This window comes from Balaenoptera ricei, chromosome 20 (genome assembly GCF_028023285.1).
Source record: "Balaenoptera ricei isolate mBalRic1 chromosome 20, mBalRic1.hap2, whole genome shotgun sequence".
NCBI lineage: Eukaryota > Metazoa > Chordata > Mammalia > Artiodactyla > Balaenopteridae > Balaenoptera > Balaenoptera ricei.
Genome location: NC_082658.1, coordinates 61,270,470 through 61,295,516, shown reverse-complemented (window position 1 = coordinate 61,295,516; position 25,047 = coordinate 61,270,470). Strand labels below are relative to the sequence as shown.

Below are 25,047 nucleotides of genomic sequence, written 5' to 3'. Positions count from 1 at the left end.
AAGATGACATAAAGTCCCTGAATTTCAGCTCCTTCAAGGGGCAAGATCACAATATTCACGGCTAAACTTAAAACCGTGATAAGAAAACATCTATTGAGTAGGTATGGACCCTGTAGAGATACCATTATCATCACCTTACCGAGGAAGGGAAGGACACATAGAGGTTAGCTAGATAGTTGGTTAAGTGGAGTAGACGGGCTCAAACCCAGGGGGCTCAGACTCCGGGGCCCACGCTCTCAGCCTCTCTCCTTACTGTTTCCCAGGTCTATCTTCCTCCCTTAATAAGACCCGCCATGTATAGGGTCCTCCTGCCTCGTTCTTCTTAACAACATTTAGCCCTTCGCAGGAGGACATTTATTTCTTCAACTGCCTCCACTATCTAAGGTACAAAAGTAATCCTGTACGGAATTATACGTCATCGTAAAACACTCAAACGAAATGAAAACTACGGAATAATCATGCCCCTGACCCCCACCCCTGCCCTCAAGACATCCACACTAGCGGAATGACACTCTGTAGGTAGCAGCAACATCTCCAGGCGACAAACCATGAAGTCCCTAAAGTAGCATCGTTTATTTTCCTCTCCTGCTTTGACCGGCCCGTGCCCCAGCCCGAGTCCTGGCTTCTCGCCCCGCCCACTCTCTAGCCCCGCCCCGATCCTCCCACTACGAATCGCCCCGCCCCTACGCTCGCCCCGCCCCCACTTGCTCCTCCCCTGAGGGCCCGGAAGCGGAAGTTGGGTCGGGCTGCCGCTGTTACTCCGGCTCCTCCAGGCCCGTAGTGACCCAGCCTCGTCTGTTCCGGTCCCCGGCCCGCGGCTGCGGCGCTGACGTGGCTCCTGGAAGTGGGGCTGGCGCGGGACCGCCATGTTGCAGCAGGTAAGGGGCTGTGGGCGCGGAGAGAGGGCCACGGCAGCTGGGCCGGGCCTGCAGGGTCTGCGGGGCGCGTGTTGAGCGTCCGGGGCCGCTGCCCGAGCCTGAGGAGGAGCGGGTGGGCGGCGGGCGGGGCGGCCGGGGGCGGGGCTGGGGTCCGGGCTGCGCTGAGGGCCGGCGCGGGTGTGAGAGGCGCGGGGTCGCGCCCGGGCGGGCGGCTGCGGAGACGTCGTGTGTGGCCGGGCGAGGGGAGGGGGGCCGCCGCCCCGCACGTGGGATTAGGGGACCCCCCCCCCCGGCCTCGCGTTCAAGTTTGTGCTGTCACAGCAGCGTTGGAGGTGGCTGGTCCACTCCCGTGTCCGCATCTGCCCCTCCGAGCTAATTACAGCCCTCACGTGTAGGACCAGAGATTAGTAAGAATCATTTCTTAGTTTCTTCCTATTTTTAAAAAAGCTAAACTTTTAGTTAGATTTTGTAGGCGTTTTTTTCGTCTTGAGGGGTTCCTGTGGCCCAGGCACTGTCCTAGGCCCCGGGGAAGGGCTGCGAACCGCACAGACGATTTCCTGCCCTGAATCGGAGGGTGAATTGGAGGGTGCCGGGGGTGTGGAGGCAAGATAAGTTAGAAGACTGAAGGTAGTTTTCACACGGCGATCACAGAGCCGGGGTGATGTGATAGCAGGTGTCTGCGAATAGGACAGCCTCGGGATTTAGGGTCGGAAAGCACCGCTCCGGGGAGGAGACCTGAGTGGGGAAAATCGGATGATGGTCTGCACCTGCGCCCAGGCTGAAGGAGGCTGGAGAAAAACGGTCTGCACCTGCGCCCCGGCTGAAGGAGGCTGGAGAAAAACGGTCTACACCTGCGCCCCGGCTGAAGGAGGCTGGAGAAAAACACACAACGGCGCTGACTGTTCCCACTTAAGCTTGCGGCCAGGCACCTCAAGCCAGCCCTTAGGGCCGGCGGGCAGTCGTCACCCTGCCCCCTCCGTAGCCCCCTCTCCCTCCCACCTAGGCTGCTCTCCAGGGCTTCTCCCTCAGACCTGCAGCGTTTCTTCCTGATCTGCTCTCAGCCCCTAGCCTTGCTGCTCGTTTCACTGAGAAGATGGAAGCCATCGGTGTCCACACCACCTGCCATCTCCAGCTTTCCTCGTAATCTCCTGTTTACTCTGCCTTTGTTTTATGTAACTGCACTGTCTGTGCTGCATTTTTTTTTTTTTTTTGATGTGGACCATTTTTAAAGCCTTTATTGAATTTGTGCGAAAACAGTATTGCTTACCTTTTTTTTTTTTTTTTTTAATGTTTTGGTTTTTTGGCCACGAGGCATGTGGGATTTTAGCTCCCTGACCAGGGATCGAACCCACACCCCCTGCCCTGGAAGGCGAAGTCGTAACCACTTGACCACCAGGGAAGTCCCGGTGCTGCACTCTTAAGTCGAGCCCTTTACTTGTGCGCTGGTTTCCATCCCCTCTTGCCTAAAGTACCCCCAGAGAATTCTAGCGTGTCGCCAAGGTGGAGACCACTGGTCTCATAGATGTGAATCCATTTTACATTTTCTAGCTTCAGCTGTCACTCCACTCTTCCACCTTCATTTAATACGAGGGCTTTCCCCATACGTACTCTGTGTGTTCCCACTTCTGTGCCTGTGAACAGATACCTAGTCAAGGGGCCAGAGGGAGCAGGAGGCCCAGCGGGTAAGCTCTCCTCTGGAAGCCTCCCCACGGCCTGGTCCTTCCCTCTGCTCCTGTTTGCACTCACGTTACTTCTGGCACTGATGACAGTCTGCCATGTGTCGTAGGTGATTGCTCCTTTGTTTATTCACTCATGCCTTCAACAGATACTGTAGCGCCTGGCCTGGTGCTGTGCTAGACACTAGGATTTATTACAGTGCAGGGACGGAACTTGCCCTCCAGTAGCTTGGAGTCTAGGAGGAGGTAGGAGGAGTAGACGTGCAGTAAGAATATCCCGAGATAATTGTTCAAGTGGAGATTTGCCCAAGTGCCGTGGGAACGTGGGAAGCGGGGTGCCTGGGGATTTCAGGGCAAGTTTCTCAGCTGTTGCAGTGTTTGAGCTGAAAGTTGAAAGGTGATTTGGTGTTTGCCTGCTGGTCCGCTTCATAGGGGGTGGGGAAGGGAAGAGCTTCTGGGTAGAGAGAGCATGAAGGGCAGAAAGGTGGGAGGGCCCGAAGTGTTTTCCCGAGAGCAGGTCGTAACAGCGGTGCTGTAGTGCTCAGTGGGAGGGAGCGTTGTCAGGAGGTGAGCATGGGGTCAGGTCGTGAGCTGCCATGAGCTCTGGTTTGCTGTGCCTCAGGGATTGAAGTCTTATCCTGTACAGGGAGGGGCGCCGCTGGACAGATTGGGCAGGGGGGTGACATGGAATGCTCTCCATTTAGGGAGATACTCTGGGTAACGAGGGGCTGGAGTAGAGCGGGGGTGAGACCAGAGATGGCAGGTGAGTGGGGAGGGGCTGGCACTGTGAAGCGGTGAAGGTGTGAAGCCTGGCTGAGGCTGCAGGTGAGTGGCAGTGAGCTGAGGTGCGAACCACGTAGAGACCTGAGGTTGAGGAGGGAAGGGAAGTCGAGGACAGAAGGGAGATTCAGCATCAGGACTTTAAAACATCTCTTCACGCTGTAAAGGGCACCTGAAGGAGCTTGTATGCTGATGGGAAACATCCACCAGGAGGACCTGAAGATACAGGAGACTGTAAATAAAGGGAAGAGTGATGGAACACGCCCCCAAGGAGGCGGGAAGAGAAGGGATTCTGCCTACAAGTAGCTGGTTTAACCTTGGAGGAAAAGGGACAGAGTTGTGAGAGGGGTCGGGAAAACAGGGCTGCAGTCAGCTGATTTTGTGGAGGAGCCAGAGACAGTTTATCTCGGCAGCCTCCGCCTTCTCTGACCTGGGAGAGCCGCCTGACGGTGGCTGCCTTGAGTTTGCGCTTGGCAGCTTCTTGGGTGGGATGGAGACGGCAGGTGCTTGGGTTGCCACGTGGGGTTTGGCCAGGTGATCAGGGTCGGGGGAGGGAACTGCCCTCGCCCCTTCCCTAGGCTGTGAGTTCCAGGTGGCCGTGACCGCGTCCTGCCGTCGTCTTCCGTATTGACTAGCGTGCTGCCTTGCATGTAGTAGGCATGCAATACGGAGTTTCATTCTGCTTCATGGATGTTTGCTTTTCCTATCAGGACAGTAATGATGACATTGAAGATGTTTCACTGTTTGATGCAGAAGAGGAGACAACTAGTAGGCCAAAAAAATCCAAAATCAGGTACGACAATAAGTTACAAGACTCGGGTTAGTGTGTGGTGCTGTTCTGTCCATCGCCTGGTGCCAGCGACGGGGTTCGGGGCAGAGTGGTTGTGACGTGCTGGTAAATATTGTGAATTGCTGCTTTGCTCTTTAGTCTGAGGTGAGGTGACATCTCACGTTTTCCCTGGAAATAATTGACATATGGCATTTTACTCAATACTGAGTTTTCAAATCTGCAAATCCAATTTTTTGAACACTGGTGTTTTTAATTCTGACTTTTGTACCAAGAATGCACCATTTCTTTAGATAGTTTCTGTAGATATATTACATTTTGATTTATTATGCAAATTTCAGGATTGTATCTTTTGTATCAACTAGTGTGAGAATATCAAGCCAAATATATTTCTATTCCAAACTTAGTTATCGCTAAAGAAATTCACTTGATGAAATCAAATTCTACCTGAACCTTGAAAACATCTCTAAGTGAGAGATGCCCGTCACAAAAGACCACGTATTATATGATTTTGTTTATGTGAAATGTCCAGAATAGGCAAATCTATAGGGACGGGAAGTACATTAGTGGTTGCCTAGGACTGGAGAAGGGTGGGATTGGGGTAAATGGGGGGTGACTGCCCATGGGTTTAGGCTTTATGTTTGGGGTCATGAAAAGGTTCTAAAATTGATTGTGTGATAATTGCACAATTCTGTGAGTATACCAAAAATCACTGAATTATACCCTTTAAATAGGGGAATTGTGTGGCGTGTGGATTATATCACAACGAAGCTGTTGATAAAACAGCAACTGTGCCTGATGGTTACTTTGTCTTAATGCCTGAAGTGATTTCTGAGGGCCTAGAAATTCTTAGGGCATGATTTTTAGACATGTGAAAATAGCAGTCAGTCCTAAGAGTGTAGTTTCCTAATTCCTCTAAGCTTGGTAAAATTTCTTGTTATGTATTTTGTGAAAGTTTATAATCGATGAGGTGTTAAAGTCACATTTACATAGTGTATTCTCTGTGACAGCAGGGCCTAGTCAAATAATGGGACTTATGAAAAAAGAGAGGTAGGCGGTTTGCTTCTTCCTCAAGTCATCTTTTATTTTGACAAGACTCTGCATGGTCCTGCTATGGCTGAAACATTTTCATCTACATCTGCAGTACCTGTTGTAAATGTAATTGCATTTCTTTTATTATGTTTTGGTTTTCAGACATCCAGTGGCATCATTTTTCCATTTATTCTTTCGAGTCAGTGCAATTATAGTCTATCTTCTCTGTGAATTGTTCAGCAGCAGCTTTATTGCCTGTATGGTGACAATTATCTTGTTGTTGTCATGTGACTTTTGGGCAGTCAAGGTAGGTTTGATCGTTTTTATTTTAAAATCGTATTTATATGATGAGATTGAATGACGTGTAAACAGTAAAAAAAAAAAAAAAATGACACTTAGCATTTCCGATTGGTGTTAATTTATCTTTTTGTTACCTTAGGCCTCACCTGTGTCAAAGTGCCAGTTGTGGCAGATCACATGTAGGTTTACTGACTTGTCTGTGCTTTATGTTAACCTACATCAGCTTTAAAGTTAAACAAACAAATAAAAATGTGACCAGCAGCTATTGACTACACATATTACTTCTAATCCTCACCACTGGTTTCGCTTCAGGGTCACCTCCGGCTCTGCCGTGTATGATTTCTAGATAAGACCCCAGGGTAGTTTGTCCGCAAATACTCAAGTACCGACCATTGCAAAGGCTCCTATGTGAGCTTGAGGGCAGTGTCTCTCAGCCAGGGCCAGTTTTGCCCCCCAGGGGGACGTTCGTTTGTCAGTATCTGAAGACATCTTTGGTTGTCACAACTGGGGGTGGGGGAAGTGTGCTATTGGTGTCACATGGGTAGAGGCCAGGGTTGCTGCTAAATATCTTAAGGTGCACACACAGGGCAGCCCCCCACGTCAAGGAATCATCCGGCCCAAGATGTGGGTAGTGCTGAGGCTGAGGGATCCTGTTGTAGGGGATAGAAAAGAGTGTAAGAAATGGTTCAAACTCAGAGGCAGTGGTAGGTAGAGGCATGGATGGATGGAGAGATAGGTATATAGATAGAGGGGCATGTGGTAAAGTAACTATGATAAAGTATTAAATGTAGACACTAGGTGATAGGTATATGGGTATTCACTGTAAAACTTGACTTTTCTGTGTATTTGGAAATTTTCATAATAAAATGGTAGGGGGAAGAATTGAAGGCAAAAAAAAAAAAAGGCAAAAGCTACTTTTGGAATTTGAGGTATGTATATTGATTCAAAAACCAGTAAGATGTTACAGCTCTGCTCATGCCCACCAACCCAGCCATTTTTAGATCTTTTGATTGTTACAGATATCAGAAGTGGTTGGCTTGGTGGTGGCCAGTTTCCGTAGGCCACAAAATGCTGAGAATAAAGATTACAAAGGTCTGTTTCCTGTAGGCTTTTCTTTTGTACAGTCTTCTTTGCCTTGTATTTCTTTGAATTTCTTCTGTTGCTTTATGCTCTAAAGTGTTTACTGTATCCAGGTCACAGTTTTGTTTTGAGGAACGTTTCTTTTTGTTGTTCATGTAATTTCTGCTTAGTCAAATAGAACACCACCTTCAGTCAGTTCTTCCTGGTAATTTCCAAAAATTATATAATTAGATCCTTGTGGGCTTAGAGTTTTAAAAAATATGGCCAGAGGGAGTTCCCTGGTGGCCTAGTGGTTAGGATTCCGGGCTTTCACTCTGTAGCCTGGGTTCAATCCCTGGTCAGGGAACTGAGATCCCGGGATGCAAGACGCAGCACGACAAATTAAAAAAAAAAAAAATGTGGCCAGAAAGTATATTTTCTGATAACATTTTTTTTTTTAAAAACAAGGGCTTAAAAAATACCCTTTCATCTGTGGCAGAATTACTTACAGATATGCAGACAATTGAGATATGAAATTAAGATGTCAAGAATGGGGAAATTATTAAATGGACTTGGGGACGGGGGTGTGCAGGGTTCTGAATGTAGTTAGAACAGCAGTGTGTCGTAGTTGTAAATCTCAAGGCAGTTGTCAAAAGAAGATAATTATTAAAAAAATAAGAGATAAGATATTTAAAAATTGAAAAGAACTTAAATGTTATAACCCATATAGGGCTTTTGTCTTATTCTTTATTTTGAGAAATATAGTAAAAAAAAGAATAAATAGTTGTTTTCAAATTTTTATGGTAACTATTAGTAAAATTTAAAACATTGTGTGTCTTCCACAACATTGGAGAAGACAGGAGCAACTAAAACATAAGTCAAGAGAAGAACAAAGCAAGCGTCCAGGCACCTGAAATATCACAGGGCAGAGTGCAAGGGGATGGGAGCAGTAGCATATTAGTTGCAGCTCTAGATGTAATTTGATTAAACCCTCTTTTTAAAGATAAAAATTCTTAGATTTGGTCAAAAATCAAAGTCCAACCCAAAACATCTATCTATAATTGTAACATTAGAAAAAGTAAAAGAAGGCAAAGATAAGACCAATTCAAACAAAAAGAAACTTGACATTGTATTATTATCAGACAAAACAGAAATGAGAGTAAGACAGCATTCAGTGGAACAAGAAAGGTCAGTTGATGAGTCACGGTGAGGATCATTCACAGAACGACATCACATCAAACGATAGTGAAAAACTACTAGAAACACTAGAGAAGATGGAGGAACGCTGTCGTGACAGAAGTGTAACAAACCACTGCCTTTGCAGATCAAAGCAACAAAAAGTACGTAAGGTTTGAAGGATCTGAATGAAATAACAAGGTCGCTTTCATAGCAGTATTTGGAACTCTGTATGTAGAGGCATAATACCTTCCTGTTCAGTTCCTGTGGAACATTTACAAAAGTTGACTAAATATCACTATGAAGAAAATCCAAAGAAATTGCCCAAAGCAGCTACATTTTCTAGTCCAGTACAACAGAACTGGAGATAATTAAAAAAGGTTGTCAAAATTGGGATTTTTAAAAAGAGCCATTCTGCTAAATATCTTGGCTTAAAAAGGAAATAAAAACTGTAAATATAGATTATTTACACCTTAATGATAATGATCATCTACATTTAAACTTTTGAAATGTGTCTAAAGCTGAATTCACAGGAAAAACAATAGACAAAAGGCTTTTATAATTAGAGGTCTAGAAGTTTCAAAAACAAAAATAATAAGCTTGAGAGAAATTTGGACAATAAACTAATAATGACAAAAACAGCAAGTAAAGAATTGGAAAATGGGAAAATGGAGGAGTTTGAGACTATTCTAAGAGCTGTTATTTGAAAGTGCCACTAAAATAGACCTCTGGCTGTTCTCGGTCTTCTTTGCCAGCTCTTCTCTTTTACTTAACCTTTGATTGGTAGCATTTCTACAAAACGAAGTTTGGTCTCTAAGGCTCCTCCTCTTCTTCTCCTTCTGTATTCCTTTCATTATGTTAGGGAAGCTATCACAGCAATTTGTTACATTAGCTAAGAGGGAAAGAGCTTGGTGCATTTCAAGTACTGAATGAAGGTCAGTGCCTATAACCATAGTCTTCGTTTGGGCTGCTGTCCAGAATACCAGAGACTGGGTGGCTTACAAACAACAGGAATTTATTTTTCCAAGTCCTGGAGGCTGGAAATCCAAGATCAGGGTGCCAGCATGGTCAGCCTCTGGTGAGGGCCCTCCTCCGGTTCCAGACTGCTAATGTCTCGTATCCTCACATGACTGAGAGCAGAGAGAGGATGAAAGCTGTCTCGACTCTTATGAGGACACTAATCCCATTCACAAAGGCTCCGCCCCCATGGCCTCATCTAATCCTAATCACCTCTCAGAGGCCCCCTCTTGATACCGTCACTTGGTGATGGGGTGGGGGCAGAGTTTCAACCCATGAATTTGGGGGGACACAGTATTCAGTCCATAACCTTTTTTAGAGATACATAGTTATAAAGTATATGTAGCTGTGGTCAGGATATGTAGGAAAAAGTAGGTCCCAGTAGCTAAAGAGCAAGGGGTTTAGAAACACATTAGGGAACTGGAGAAAGGACAAGAGTTCGCGAGGGAAAAGAAGGGTAATTTTTATGGATGTGCTGACCCTGTCACCTCTGCCCCTGTGGGGCCTGCCATTGCCATTTTATTTACTCTTTTGTCCAGGCCTGGTACGTAGTGGTCTTTAACTGGATATTATGGCGGGAAAGCTGATGATTTCTTGTTTGTGAACTGTTACGCTAAGATACGATGTTATGGTAGACCTGTAAATAATGTTTTTAAAATGTGTGTGCATATATTAATCTTTACCAGAATGTCACAGGTAGACTAATGGTTGGCCTGCGCTGGTGGAATCATATTGATGAAGATGGAAAAAGCCATTGGGTGTTTGAGTCCAGGAAGGTAAACTGCTTTTGTTTTGTTTTGTTTTTTTTTTTTTTGAGTGTCATTCAAAAACTTATGTGTAGATACATTTGAGTATTTAAGGGTCAATTACCTAAACACTTCAGCTGCATGTACACATAAGGGACCGCCCCAGATCGCTTGGCATGGTATAGCACAGAACCAGATGGCCTTAAAACTTGCCGTGTGTTTCTCTTTAGTTCTGACTAGAAACGGGGCGTGTCCAGGAAAGAACCCTGAGAGGGCTTGGGCTCAGGGTTTATGTCGCGTGCTTAGCTGCCTCCCAGGGGCTGCTGCTTGAAGGGTCTCTGTTTGGGACCCTCTGCCCGGTGTGCCTTGCCTAGTGTAGCTCCCTCCACTGGCTCCGTCTGTCCTTGCCCCCGGGGTCCTCCTCCGTTCGTGCGCAGGAGAAGGAAAGAGGAGGGTTGCAGCTGGATAGAAAACCTGAGTCAAGCAGGGAGCAGTCTGTTCTTCAGGCTGCGCCCTCAGAAGCCCTAGGGGACCTTGCTCTGTTTCGGGTTAGCCTGCTTATCTGCAGTGGAAATCAGTTTGGGAGCCAGAGGACAAAGTTCCTGGAGACAGCGCCAGTTAAATTGCTTGCCTTCTGCTTGCAAGGGCCCTGACTGGGACTCCTCAGAAAGCATCTTTGTGCCCAGTGAGCCCAGAGTCCTTTATCTTATAAAATCTACCTTGGAAACCACTCAGCGCCCTTTTAAATTCCTGGGTATTGCTGAGACATTCTGGTCATTGTCCAAATCCCTTGACTCCATTTCTTCCTGTGGACCCTGACTTGACCTTTTAGTCTCCAGGATGACCATAGCCTTGATTTCCTGAATCCTCACCTAGGAAGGCATCTTTCAAAGCTTGCTTATGAATAATCAGTGAAAGTGCAAGAAGGATTGACTAGAAGCCTATCAGAGGCCACCCTTACTGTCTTGGGTGATGACAAACTGTCCACTCTGCCCTGAAAATGAAACATTCTCGATTTAAAACAAAGTACGTTAAGATCAGTTCCAAAAATTACAGTAGTGGTAGATCTACTGTTTTATTTGAGGGGGATTGTGGGGCAGGGGGTAGGAGTTCTAACTTGGGACTTGGGTTGTCTGTATTAATTTATTTGAATTTGAGGGTAAGGGGTTTTTCATTAAAAATGTTAAACTTTTTGCTGATAAGTATCACAGAACATTGGTTATTAAATTCATGTTCTTTTGTAGGTCTCTTCTCAAGACAGTAAAACTGTTTCAGAGGCTGAGTCAAGAATCTTCTGGTTAGGACTCATTGCCTGTCCGGTGCTGTGGGTAATATTTGCCTTTAGTGCCCTCTTCTCCTTCAGAGTGAAGTGGTTGGTGAGTATCAGTGTGGAGCTGTCAGTGACCCACTAAGGTGGCTGGTGGACCACCTGTGTTAACATTAGGGGCCCATCCTGAATAGGCAGCTTCATCATGTATTTCCCAGGTTTGGTTTCTCACCTCTGCTTTTCTCTAAGTGCAGAGAGCAGAGTCCTGTGAAAGACTCCATCTCACCGGTTCTCCAGGTGCTTAGCAGAATTTGATTTTGCCCATCTTGTTCAGTGATTACCACATTTATCATATAATCTTGTCGGTCGGGGATGGTCAGTAAACTCCAAACATGCTTAGCTTGGTTTGGAACTAACAGAGTGGTCTTTTCTGAAAATACTGGTTGGTAACCTGTTCTGGTTATCTATTGCAACAGTCATTTTATGATCTCTCGCAGTTTCACTGGTTCAGAAGTTTGGAAAGGGCTTGTCTGGAAAGTTCTGGCTTGGGATCTTTTGTACTTGTGGTCAGACAGTGGCGGGGGGCTGGTGAGGCTTCTCCTCTCTGTGGGGTCCCATGGCCTCTCACGCGGCCTTTCCACATTGCTGCTTGGGGCTTCATTACAGGCTGGTGGCCTCATGGCCGTTAGACTGCTTACTCGGAGGGTCACAGCTCCAGTTGAGAGTGTTTTAGCTCACAAGCTGTATTACCTTGTACAACTGTGTTAGTTTGCTAGGGCTGCCATAACAAAGTATCGCAGACTGAGTGGCTTAAACAACAGAAATTTATTTTCTCCCAATTCTGGAGGTCTGTCTCTTTGGCTTGTTGACTGTCTTCTCCCGGTGTCTTCACGTGGTCTTCCCTCTGTACATGTCTGAGTCCTAATCTCCTCTACTTATAAGGGCACCTATCATATTGGATTAGGGCCCACCCTAGTGACCTTATTTTTCCTTAATTCTTTAAAGACCCTGTTTCCAAATACAGTCACATTCTGGGGTCCTGGGATTATATATATATATAAACATATACATTCTGGGGGAACAAAGTTCAGCCCCTGACAACCACCTGGCCTCAGAAGTCACAGCATCACTTTTGGCACCCGTCCACATTCAGGAGAATGGAAATTAGGCTCTACAGCTTGATGGGGGAGTAAGAAGGTTCTAGAAGAGCATGTGGAGATACAGTTGCTACCATCTTTGGAAAATATAATCTGTCACTTAGCCCAAACTGTGTGTCTTATTCTTTTAATAATTGATTTTATCTCACTTAATACTTACTGGTATCAGATGTATTTTGGCCTTAATTGTGTTTTTTCCCCCTGTTTTTAATATTTCCTTGTCTAGTTCGCTGTATAGGTTCTCTTTTCCTTTGTGCATACACGTACATAAATACTTTCCCTTTTGAGATTTGGAAGGTGTATTTTCTGTTTTTAGTTTTTCTAGTAGTTATCTGTATCACGTAACCCTCTTTCATGCATTTCATGTATCATACCCTCTTTCATGAATTAAGAAATGTATTTAATGTCTTGATTTCCTGCTGTGAAAGATGTAAAGTTAACATTCATGCCTTCTCCCACCTTTCCTCCCTGCTTCCACTTCTGGATTTTTGTTGGTTGTAGTCTTACTTTAGTTATTTTAAGTAATATACTTACTCCTGTTTATTGACTTAGAGACTGTTTAGAAAGGGAATGAAATAAACACTCTTACATTCCCTCCTTTGTTTCTTCCCTTTCTATGCCTGAGCTTTGTTTGTTCCAGTTTTATTTTTGTTGTCAAGGTTTATAACAATTACCTTTTGAAACGGTATTTGTTACTGGTTGTTCAGTCTTTGATCTACTTTTAAATAAATTGATTTCAGTCCTTTTATTGCAGCTTCTCCTTTACCTCTTGGTTGGCTGAATTTCATTGTTGGGTGATTTTTTTCAAAAAACTTGTGGGTGTTGTTTTCCTTTGGCCCTGTCATGTTTAAGAATATGAGCCTGTTGACTTTATTCTTGAATAAACTTTTGTTTTTTCTTTTCTTTATGAATAAACTCTTTATGCTTGAATAAATTCTTTATTTCTTCATTGAAAAAAGTTTTTTTATTCTTGAATAAAGAATTGGCTAAGTTAATATTCTTGGGTCACAACTTTTTTCTCTCACCATTTAGGAGACATTACTTTCTCATTTTCTAATATTGAATATTGTAGAGAAATCTGAGGCCTGGCTTACTTAACCTCTGTGTAAGGCAGTGAATTGTTTTTCTCCCTGGACAAATAATTTTTGTTAATCATTCTTGAAGTTTTAAAATAGCATACATAACCAGATTGTCTTTGTGTTTATCTTTCTGTATTGCTTTTTCTGGAAACTGTGTGCCCCTCTAATATGCAGGCACAGGTTTTGCTTTGAATCAGGAAAATTATCTTCTTTTGTCTTTACATTTATTTATGTTCTGTTTTTTTGGTGTCTCTAATTCTGAGGTACCAGTTACCTCTGTGTTGGATCATTTTTATCTGTTCTCATCTACCATCTTAAATGCTTTCATCTCTCATCTTTTTCCTTTCTGGTTATTCACTCAGCACATCTTTTTAAAAGAGTCTGCCATATGCCGGAGCTGTCCTGGGCGCTGGGGATATGATTAAGGGCCTGATAAACAAGATAACTGCTCCGATAGCACCGGGTTCTAGTGGAGCAGAGTGTAGACAGACAGCAAATAAGGGTTGTTAGAAAGGTGATACAAGGTAACAGAGTGGAGAGTGCCAGGGAGACCGGAGTGGGCTGCTTTAGCAAGGGCTTCTCAGCGTTTCCTGAGCTCTGCCGGCTCCGTTTTCAACTCCTTCTGGTGTCTTGTCTTACCTTCATTCTCTTTGAATTCTTATCTTTAGGTTCTTCTGTAGGGTGACGTATGCTTCAGGAACGCGTTTATTTTGGTGGACTCTGTTTCTTTTTAGAATCAATTCTTCGCCTGCCTTTTGCATAGTGTGTTCCTTTCTTCTTTTGGTTTTCTGCTGTGGTTCTGCGTAGCTGCCTTTCCCTGTTCCCCTCCCCATTTTGCTCCTGTTCGCAGTGGCAGCTCTGTCCAGACCTTCTCTTTATGCTGGTTTCGTGTGGGTGAGTTCTCCTTGCCTGCCTGCCTTGTTGCCTGAGACGTCTGGGCTCTGCTGTGAGCTGCGGTTTGGTCGCCTGAAGGCGCAGGTGTGAGGAGGGGACCGCAGCCCTGCCGCCGGCTGCCTCGGCTGGCTTGCTGGGGTTCCTTCCCTCACGCGGTGGGGTTCTTGTTGCTCTGTCGTGGCTCTGCCCTCCTGCTTCAGATCCTTTGTGAGCCCCTGGAGCCTTCACCTCCCCCTGGGCAGGCAGCCCAGCCTTTCTGTGGCAGTGCTTCCCCTTCCCTAGAGCGGAGCCGGGAGAGGGGGCGAAAGGCGGTTTGGGCTCCTGTTTTAAGACCACAGGGCAGGAAGGGGGCATCCCGTCCCTCAAGCCTCCGCACCCACCGTTCTCTGCGGTGATGGGCTTGATGACCGTTGGCCCTCCTGCCTCTCAGACCATTTGCTTATTCTAGAACAGGGCTTGGCAAACTGTGGCCTGCAGGCCAAATCTGGCCTTAGCCTGTTTTTGTAAATTTGTGTTGGAACACAGCCTTGCCTGTTTACATATTGCCTGTGGCTGCTCGGGGGCTAGAATGGCAGAGTTGAGTATTTGCAACAGAGACCATATGGCCTGCAGAGCCTAAAATATTTATCATCTGGCCCTTTACAGAAAAGCTTTGTAGAATATTTAACCGTGGGATCCCCTCATGTTGTTCTAATTAACTTTTCTTCAATGATATTTAAATAGTAGGCTTGCGTTTCTTATTCTCAATCCTTAGCGGTCTTAGTGGGGTCACCTATAGGATTGTGGCCACAAGGAAGAAACAACTCTGTTGAAGTGCATTTCTTCCTAGTGCTGTGTCCCCCTCTGCCCACTCCCCCCACCTCCTTGTCACAGAAGGCAAACCCCTGTTGATTGCTACCTTGAGGCACCGGTTTGCTTTCTTAGAAGCCACTTGTTGCCCACACATTAGCATAGAGCAGAGACTCAGCTCTGTGTGCTTTCAGTGTGTTGAACTTGATCTATCTCTTGACCATTCTTTTGGAATTCTTAAGGAAATAGTTAACATTTGAGCACCTTCTGAGTCTCATTTACTTTTTTTATATCTTTACTCACAGAACCATGGAAAATATTAGAGAATGGTCCCCCCACTGCACCCCCGGGGCTGGCACAGAGCATGTGTGTTGATGGGTGCTTGTTGGGTGGTGCAGAGCGCGTACTGGACGGGTCTGCTCTGGGAGGGAGGGCGCACGGGAGTCTCACGGCCACAACCCCCCTTCACAGAGCTTCCTCTTCCTGCTCTTTCCCGAGACAGTCTTCGCGTTTTGTTTATGGCAGAGAGACGGTCAGTCAGCGTCAGGCCCGTAACTGTTGGTTATTCCCCTCTCCCAGGCGGTGGTTATCATGGGTGTGGTGCTGCAAGGGGCCAACCTGTATGGCTACGTCAGGTGCAAAGTGGGCAGCAGGAGGAATTTAACCAGCATGGCTACATCGTACCTGGGAAAGCAGTTTCTAAGACAAGTAAGTGTTCTCTGGGTGTCAGGGTGATTTGGATGCGGTCAGTGACTAATGCAATGATGATTTCTAACTCTTGTAGTGCTTAATTTCTATGAAGTACTTAAAAGTTTTTTAAAGGGACATATTTATTTAAGTATGACATGATGATGATAAAGTTATTTTAATTTCGCTTTGGAGGCTTTTAGGGCATTCCAGAAATGTATTGTCGATATCCTGAAATTATTTTAAAACCAGAGGGATAAATGTTCATTGATAACTTTTTTTTTTTTAATTAGCTGAAGTTCAGTTGCTTTCCATTACTTCCGGTGGCTCTAAATGAACAATTTTGAAGAATGTATCAATATATTGTATGGTTTTAGGGTTTATAGTAAGAACAAGTTAGAAACATAATAAGCCCATATAGTTAAAGATTGTTTTAAAGTACTCGGTTTGTTTTTGAAGGATGTATAGGTTTTACTATAGTTCCCCCATATGAAGATTTAAATCGGAGTTTCCCATGGGGTAAGTGGTTTTCATAGGTAAATAGTAATTGGTAAAACCTTTGGGAAATTGATTAGGTCTTTGTATGAGTGATGTCTCGTGTTTGTGTTCATGCAGTAGGTTGGGCAGGTAACGTTATACAGGACGGTTACGGGTTCTCAACCTGGGACATGCATCAGAATCTCCTGGAGGGCTAGAGCACAGATTGTGGGATCCTACCCCCAAAGTTTCTTATTTAGTTGCCCTGGGGCCGGGTCTCATAGGTCGCGTGTTTGCAGGTTCCCAGGTGGTACTGATGTTGCTGGTTCAAGGATTACATTTGTGACTAAAGCCCTGAGAGGCTAAGTGACTTCTCAGGAACATACAGAAACAAAGTGGTGCAAAGCTAGGGCTTAACCCAGCTCTCTTGAAATCCAGTGCCGTTTCCTGTACAGTTTCTCTTATATAAAAGTTAAGAAGTAGGGAAAATGAGGATTCTTGTAGGGACATGACTCTCCTCCTGAGGGGTTTTGCAGAGTCCCAGTATACCTTTCTGGGTAAGGTCCACCTCATGGTAATTGTCAAGTGTGTGCTTAATAGGTTTTTTTTTCCCTTACAATTACCAGCATTCAGGTGAAATTGAACCTTGAGCTTGACATACATGGACAGGGTCAGTAGACTTACATGGCACTTGCTGATGCTCTGCTCAAATGAGAGTGACTTGCTGGACATCTGGGTGGACCCATTGCTTTACTTCTCTAGCATGACAGTAATTTTTAACATAGTTGGGCCATGGGATGCCAGGTAATGTAGTAGCTGGCTGTGCTGGCAATTACGAAATGTTTTCCTAGTGCTTTAAATCTGGTATGTTAAGTAAAATAGCTTTTAGTGTTACGGAGTTGTTTCTCTTTTGCAAGTAAACTAGCTTTTCGTGTTACGGAGTTGTTTCTCTTTTGCAAGTAAACTAGCTTTTCGTGTTACGGAGTTGTTTCTCTTTTGCAGACCACTGGAGACGATCAGACCTCCTGAAGAGAGTGAGGGAGCCTGCGTGTTCTTTCCACTGGGAACAACTGAAGGGGGTCTTGACTCTGAACCTTTAGAACTCAGTACCTATTGCAAAGAGGAGTGTTGGGTTTGTTTTTCCATTTTAAAGTTTACTTTAAAAAAAAGGAAAAGTAGTTTTCATATTAAGTTTTTACTTTCTAGCATATGGGGCTTGAAGGTGTGGTGTAGCTAGAAACATTGTTAACATTTGGTTCATGGTGTACCTATGTGTATGCACATAGTTGTGTAAGATCCATGTGTCTTAAATTAACGGAAGTGTTTGTGTTCATGCCCATATGGAATGGAGACCTTTGCATTTTGACCCACAGAACAAGAAGGACGTTCCTAGTCTATCTCAGAACTCTCTGTGTTTACATACTATTTCTGTAGATTATTTTAGGTTTTGCTTCCATGGTAAGAATGAGCACTTTGGCTTATATATAGAGTTAGAAATAATTGTTAATTTTACACTTAATACATACTTCATGATGAAACTTCTTATCCTAGGCGTTTACAGGCAGGTAAAAACCAAATTTGGGCTATTGGTGTTAACTGGTTTCTAAAATTTTGTTTATTTTTATTTGTAATGAGTCACGTACTTAAGGCCCAGTTAACATAAAAGGAATTTTCGTAGTTTATGTTCATGGGATACGTAGGCATTGCTGCTGTTCTATTTATTTTTGGGGAAAGATAGCCAGATTTTACTTTGGAACCTTCCAGAAGCTCTTCAGTGGTCCTTGGCCTAATGAAATCGATCTTTTACCACTAAAAGAGTATTATTCTTATGTCATAGTGAGAATAATCATTTCGATACTTGGCATTGTAAATGCCTAAAAGACGTTTTATTTTACGAATCTATTTTTTTTCTTGCTATAATGGGGATATTGTAAATCATGTATTAATGGTATTTCTTAAAACAATATATGTAACAATCCGCAAACTATTGTAGGCATCTGTAAATTCTGTTGTAGGTACTGTAAATTTTGTTTTAACCGGCAGATAGATTATTTTGTGATTGTATTTATACATTGTTAAAAATTTTTTGAAGATGTTTTGTTTAATTGAATGTCTCTTATTGGCGTGATAGCTTTGAAGGTGCATAACTTTATATTTGTATAAAACTCTACTGCTTACAAAGCACTTTGATACTCGTAATCTCATTTGATCCTCACGACAAGCCTGTTATGTGTGATGCCGGTTTATAGGTGACGAAACAGGACTTCAGGTTATTGACTGACTTGCCCAAGGAGACACTGATTACAGGAAGACCCATCAGGACATATTACTGAATTTAGAGGAAATATTTGTCTCTAAATGTCCTTTCCTTTCGTACGAATCATTAATTTACTAAGTCATTAATTTGGTAAGTGCTTGTTTCCCATTTTATTTATACTTGTCTGGTGAGGAAAGTGGATGCTGCGTAAATGTTTTTATTTAACCTGAAAGATCTGGTGTCAGTCTGTAGAGCTGAGAGTCTAATGGGGGGGTTGCTCTTGAGGTAACTGTTGTTATTTGAGGCTGCAATCCTAAACCAAATATGAATTGAATTTTGGAATATGCACGTGGCAGGACCTACTGTTTATCCCCCAATATTCATTTTTCCCTTCTATTCATTTCCCATTTATTAGCCAGGACATGGCAACAAAGACAGGTTTTCCCAGATTTTCTTGCTGCACCTTGGCTACGCTTCCAGGAAGTATTCTTAGAAGGCCGGCATGCGCGTCCCCTCCCCTTTTCACCCCTCTTAGCTGAAATGTAGACAGAATAGATGGCGCTTGAACAGCTGTCATGGACGATGAGGTGGAAGCCTCATTTTGAGAACAGAGAAATAAGGTAGAGATTGAGTTCCCTCTGATGGGGCCAGCAGCCCTGAACTGCCTGTCTGACTTTTTAAGCGAGAAACAAACTTCTGTCGTGTTTAAGTGTTATTGCTTTGGTTTTTCTGTTGCTACAGCCTAAGTGAATTCTTATCAATACAGTATATTTTCAGCAACCCCCATAATTGTTTCCATTAGTACAGTATTTGAGATGTAATAGTTCAGCAAATACATATTTGCTCTTTTCTCTGTGAGGTAACTAAGCTCATATTATAGATGCTAACGAGTCCAGCTGTTCCAGATGCTGTTGCTGTGTAAAAATTCACCCCAAAACTTAGCAGCGTAAAACAGTCATTTTATTACGCTTACACAAGCTGTGGGTCAGGAATTTGGGTGGAGCTCAGTGGGGACAGCTTTCCTCGCTGCACAGTCTGGGGCTCGGCTGAGAGATTTGAAGGCCGGGTTTTGCACATTGGCCAGGAGGCAGGAAACATCTGGGGGCATCTTCACGGGTCTGGAGGTTGATGGTGGCTGTCAGCTGAACCTCAGCCAGGTGCTGGTTGGAACACCTACGTTTGTGACCTCTGGGTTGTCTCTCTGTGGAGGCTCATCTGGGCTTCTTCACAGCCTGGCAGCTGGGGTCTAAGACAGGCTTCCCCAGGGAGCCAGAGAAGTGTGTGACGTTTTTATGACTAGGCTCGGGGTTCACATAGTGTCACTTCTGCCATACTCTGGTTGAAGCAGCCACTAAGGTCCCCCTGAGTTCACGGGGAGGGGACATAGCAGCCATCTTTGGAAAGTAAAATCTGCCACACATACTTTAAACGTTTCAAGACTGGAAAACTACTTGAAGAGACCGAGGGTAGCAGGTGTTGCTTTCTTTTTTATCTTCCCTGGTCAGCCTTGAGCACAGGTGAACTGACTGAATGGTGCAATTAAAATGAAAGTAACATTGCATTCTGTAGCCCCCAGTGTGCCTGTTGTTTGGCCCACAGCTCTGAAACATAGGCAAGGGTGTGTGTGGTTGTGTGGAGGTGATGGCACAGTAAGTCCACCATGGTGTCAGTACTGTGGCCCTTTAAATTTGTAAAACTCTTTAGAGCTCATTCAGAGTTCTTTTATGTCTATTACCTCATTTGATTTCCCCCGTAACCTCTAGAGGGAGATCATGAATAACCTCATGTTACAGATGAACAGCTAAGACGGAGAAAAGTAAAATAATTTACTGACGATTTCGTGTAGTAGAGACAGTGGTGCTCCCCAGTATTCCCTTTGTTCTCCGGTACTTCCCACCAGCTCCCTGATGAACTGAAGCTATGAGATCAGTTATGGCCCGTGTGATGTGAGTGAAGGTGACCTGCATCGCTTTTGGGTGAGGAAGGTGCAACCGATGTGAGAGTCTCTAATCTTTCTTCCCTTCTGTGGCAGCCAGTGGTGCTCGAGATGGTGCCTCGGCCAGCTGGGTCCCTGGGTGGCTTGTAGAGCAGAATCCCCCACCTGCTCCTGTTGGACGAATGGCGTAAGTGAGCAATAAACTTTTGGTGTGTGAAGTCACTTGATTTCCTGGTTAATTTGTTTCCATAACATAACAACGTAATAGCCTCTTCTGACGAATATAGGTGCACAACTGACAAGTAATACTCAGAAAACTTTTAAGTCCTAATTCAGTAATTTCTCCACCGTTCCATGCTATTTCCTTTTGCAAGGAAAGAAATTGGAATCTGGTCCCTTAGTGCAGTGTCACCAATTCTAATCAGAACAAACAGGTGAAGTTGACCGGGTGAAAATTCAACTAGGAGCGTCCACCTCCATCTAAAGGGACAGGAGCTTCTCATTTCCAGCCACTTGTTGCCACTCAGGAGTGTGGTTCCTGCATTGCTAGGGTTTTCAGTTTTTTAAGAGGAATGGAAAATCTGGATGTTTATATGAAATCTGATCTTTTAATGTTTGTAAATTAAATTTTAAAAGGAAAAAAAGAAAACATATGTGAAGTCAAACTGAGTTATGTTTGCAGGTCAGGTTCAGCTGTGCTAACTTTTGTGGCAGTGCAATGATGTTCAAACTAGTAGAGCTCTTTCTTCTAAGTCTTGTGTCAAAGCTGAATGAATATCTGTAATGAGCAAAGCAGAGCTGCTCTAGAGGAAACAGGTTTGGAGGTTCTGGAATCGCCCGCTCAGCCCCTAACTACCATTTTCCAAGGAGCCCCCGAGCCACTGTTTGCTGCAAACCACTGCTGGGAAGGTGAAACCAAAGTCTGCCTGGTTTTGAGGAACACGTTCTCAAATCATATGTCACATACATTTTTCAATTAAAAATAAAGTCGAAATAATATCAAATTCTTGTGAGAAGCAGGAAGCATTCCTTAAAACCTTAATATTGTTATTCTACAAGGAAAAGAGCAATCTTATCACTTCCTGAAGAAGTTAAATTTAGTGCCAAGAAAAAATGTAGTCTTATATATAACTTTTCCCCACTACGATTAATTAAAAAATAATAATTAAAGCAGTCATGGTCAGAAAACCGAAGGGCTACAAAGAAATGCAAGTCTTATCCGACTCTCAGTTCTGCTCCCCAGAAGCAAACATCTTCAACTGCTGCAGGTTTTTGGGGTATTTACTTCCATACTAAATAAAATGCTTATTGTTCGTACAGTGTTTCTTGACTTATCAACTTTCTATAATAGCTGTTGGCTTCCTGCCAAGAAAACTGAAGATTTGACTCAAACCCCTGCCCCTCATATAGTTTGAGCACTTTTTTTTTCCCCCACTTGGTTGTAACAGTCAAGGCTTAACATAAACCTCCATTTCTTATTTCTTAAGTTATCTGATGTTTAACTGTTTTCTCTATTAGTAATTTGTTCAACTGCAAGTAACAGGAAATTCCACAAATAATAGTGGCTTAAACAAAAAAAGGGTTTGTGTGTTTTTCTACAGAGGAGGTCTGAAAGTGGGCACTTGCTGGTGTTGATGCAGTTACTAAACGGTTCCTCAGAAAGCTGGTTTTTGTCCCCATGCTCATGGCCTCAGGGTCACAAGATGACTGTCACAGCTGAAGATGACTCATCTGTTTATAAGCAAGGAAGGAGAGCGGAGGTCCCCGTCCTATCTGTTCCCTTTTAGCAGAAAAGCAAGAGCTTTCTCAGAAACCACTGTAGACTTTTGCTTCTGCTTACTTACATCTCACTGGCCAAAGTGGTGTCACCCAGGTGTACGGAAGTCTGGAAAAGCAGGTATGAAGGGGGCACGTGGCTGCCTTGAGTAAAAGTGAGGTTTTGTTAGGGGAGAAAGGAGAAAGGGACGTTGGGTAGGAAACTGGCAGCGCCCGCCACATACTTCTCACGGGGGCTTTATGTAGAGAGCACCGGCTGCTGCTATGGCTGATGCTGTTGGCGCCGTTTCTACAGTAAATAAATAGCCTTGGAGCTGGATGGCCTTTTTAAAGCCAACTTTCTATGCAAAGCCATTACAGCACTATTTGGTGAAATAGTTCTGTGAGGGCGTAGGCTGCTGTACTCTTACGTATATATTCTTACTTTAATGTGATTTGGGGGTTGGATTTAGGATATTTAGAGCCTACACCCTCAAGAGTTCTCTTGGGGTGGTGCCACCCCCAGGGGAGGGTGTTTTCGTAATTGTGTTAATCATTGGTTAGCACGCTGATTGGTTATTTTAGTGGGCGGAGGCCAGGGATGCCTGGAGCTTGTAGCGCACAGGACAGTCCTGCACAGCCCCAAATGGTCCTACATCTCTATAGCTGCCATGTGTCCCATGAAAATCATGTACACGACAGTCCTGCTATAAAGAGAAAGGACAAGCAACCCCTGACAGCTGTCGGCTGGAGGCTGACCTGGCCCTTACAGCTAGGCTCTGGTGTTCTCTTTGAACGTGAGTAATTCTCTACGACACCAGCATCTGACGAGGCTGCTCCGTGACCGTGAGGCAGCAAGACAAAAATGAGGACGCTTTGTAATCATGTTGGAGCATAGAAACAAGAATACCGTGCAAACCACACAACGTGAGCAAACACCCCCTCTCCTGGCTTATGCGGAGACTGCTGCTGCTGTGCTGAGTATGGTCTCAGACCACTCTGTTCTTCCTACCACCTAGATGAAGGTTATTAAGATACCTACTCAGAATTGCTTTGCTTTCTGAAAGCACCCAATCTGGACTAAAACTATGGTTCATGGAACCCTGCTTGAAATCCCCTAACACAGGCCCAAATTCTCTGATAAGCCCGTCCTAGCGCCCTTGTACTGAGACACCCCATGATGTGTGGTCTTCCTTGTGCAAAAAGTGCTAATAAACCCACTTTGGTTCAACCACAGTTCTTTTCTGCGTGGTCTCTAGCTGGTGAGCATTGACACTGATTAATAATTATCTGAGCTTAGACTGCAAGTCCTTTTTTGTTGCAGATTTGCAGCACTTGACTTACCCAAAAACGCAACTATCAAGTTAAAGAAGGTTGTACTCTTTCAGTATCTTACCAAGAGTATCTCACCAGTTTTCATGTCAATGTTGCTCATGGCATTTGAATTGCAAGTTAAAACCACTGCAGCTGCATTAGTCTGCTTTGTAGTGGCCACATATATGGGCATTATATGGATATTTGCAAGCACCCGGACTATGTGTCACATGCATTTACAGGATTTGCATGCCCAGGACAGACCCGAAAAGGCCCTAATCTCTCGTCTCTAGATGGTCTTGAGGCTCTGCACAGACAGGAAATAAAGGCTTAGGTAGAGTTGTAAACTTCTGTAGTGTTGAAGGTGTGCCCCAATACGCATGAGCCCCTCAGCAAAAGGCAGAAGACATTTCAGGTGCTTAAGGAAATATCTGCCTGATTATTAGCTGAAGACAAAGCTAACTGTGTAGAGATTTCAGTGGCTACACGTGACACAGAGTACGGATTTACAGAATTAGTTCTGGAAAGTCACTAAAAAACCTGCAGCCACCACCACAATAAGCATTAAAGGGAAGGGGCCACAAATCTGGTTTCCAGAGTCGCCACCTTATATTACTGAAATCCTCCAGTTTTCAACAACAACAAAAAATAAGACATGCAAAGAAACAAGACAGTGGCTCGTACACAGGAAAAAAAATTCAACAGAAACCTTCCCTGAGGAAGCCCAGACTTTAAATCAGCCGTCATATATGTTCAAAGAGCTAAGAGAGACTTTGGGCAAAGAACTAAAAGAAAGTAGGAAAATGAGCTATGAACAAAATGCAAATATCAGTAAAGAGATTAAAAATTTATAGAAAGGAAGCAAATAGAAACCTTTGGAACTGAAAAGTATGGTAACTGACATGAAAAATTCACTAGAGAAGTTCAACAGTCAGATGAAAGAGAACAATTGAAAATAGGCCAATTGAAATAATGCAGTTTGAGGAGGAGAAAGGAGAATGAAGAGTGAACATAGCCTAAGGGACCTGTGGGACCATCAAACACCAACATATGTGTTACGGGGGTCCCAGGAGACAAGAGAAAGGCAGAAAGAATATTTGAAGAATTAATGGCTGGAGACTTCTCAAATTTCATGAAAGACTTGGTAAAAAAAAACAAACCTGCATTAATCTGCACTTCCAAGAAGTGCAGCAAATTCTAAGGATAAATTCAAAAGAGATCCACATCTAAACACGTCATAGTTGAATTGTCAAAAGCCAGTGACAGAGTATTGAAAGCAGCAAGAGAAAACAATCCATCACATATAAAGGATGCTCAATAAGATTAAAAGCTTGCTTCTCATCAGAAACCATGAGGTCAGATGACACATTCAAAATAGACTTTAAGACAGAATTGTTACAAGCGACAAGGACATTACATACTGATAAAAGGGTCAATCCATCAGGAAGACATAACAATTATAAACATATATGCACTTGACAACAGAGGTCCAAAATGCATGAAGCAAAAGGTCAGAGGATTGAAGAGAGAAATAAAAAAATAATCATTATTACTAGTGGTTCACTATTAATAATTTAATGATTAAGTGAGATAATCCATATAAAATATTCAGCATAGTCTCAAGCATATGGTAAGCACTCCGTAATGGTAACATACTCAGAAAGGAAAACAGAGTTGCTTAGCTAGTTAAAGGTAGAGCAGTCAGGAGGTCTAACCCCTGGTTGAGTGGCTTCCTTATGATTTAGATTCCCATCCAATATGTGACATGGAGAATTCAAATCGAGAAAAGCGGTCAGTTGCAGGAAAGAATGCTTATTCTTTTATTTTTTATTTTGCTTAGAGCAAGTTAGAGATTGTAAGATTATAAGCTGGTAACTTACTGTAGTGTTCATTTACAATTTATTTTCTATTCAGAACACATCTTGTTATTTATGTTTTTCAGATAGTTGTTGAAATCCAACAATGCTATGGACCAGTCTTCACG

The 25,047-nt window shown here is 43.8% G+C and overlaps 1 protein-coding gene across 4 annotated transcripts; it reads left to right on the top strand.

Moving 5' to 3' along the window:
* The first annotated feature begins 735 nt into the window (after positions 1-735).
* TVP23C (trans-golgi network vesicle protein 23 homolog C) lies at positions 736-25,047 on the top strand. Of its 4 annotated transcripts, none has more exons than XR_009499375.1 (9): positions 736-878; positions 4,045-4,127; positions 5,316-5,460; positions 9,392-9,481; positions 10,696-10,827; positions 15,217-15,345; positions 16,804-16,933; positions 18,051-20,181; positions 25,006-25,047. XR_009499375.1 is itself a non-coding variant. In XM_059906678.1 (7 exons), the coding sequence occupies exons 1-7, from the start codon at positions 867-869 to the stop codon at positions 16,828-16,830; spliced, it is 618 nt and encodes a 205-aa protein (XP_059762661.1). In that variant the 5' UTR covers positions 736-866; the 3' UTR covers positions 16,831-17,206. The 4 variants fall into 4 exon arrangements, 1 of the variants encoding a protein (XP_059762661.1); XR_009499376.1 differs by lacking the exon at positions 25,006-25,047 and having other exon boundaries at positions 18,051-18,208; positions 20,091-20,216; XR_009499374.1 differs by lacking the exon at positions 25,006-25,047 and having other exon boundaries at positions 18,051-20,216.

Bases quoted from the DNA above. Each gene is read 5' to 3' on its own strand.
- TVP23C (XM_059906678.1), top strand. The intron at 5,461-9,391 runs GTAGGTTTGATC...AATCTTTACCAG, and splicing joins GTGACTTTTGGGCAGTCAAG to AATGTCACAGGTAGACTAAT. The intron at 10,828-15,216 runs GTGAGTATCAGT...CCCCTCTCCCAG, and splicing joins CCTTCAGAGTGAAGTGGTTG to GCGGTGGTTATCATGGGTGT.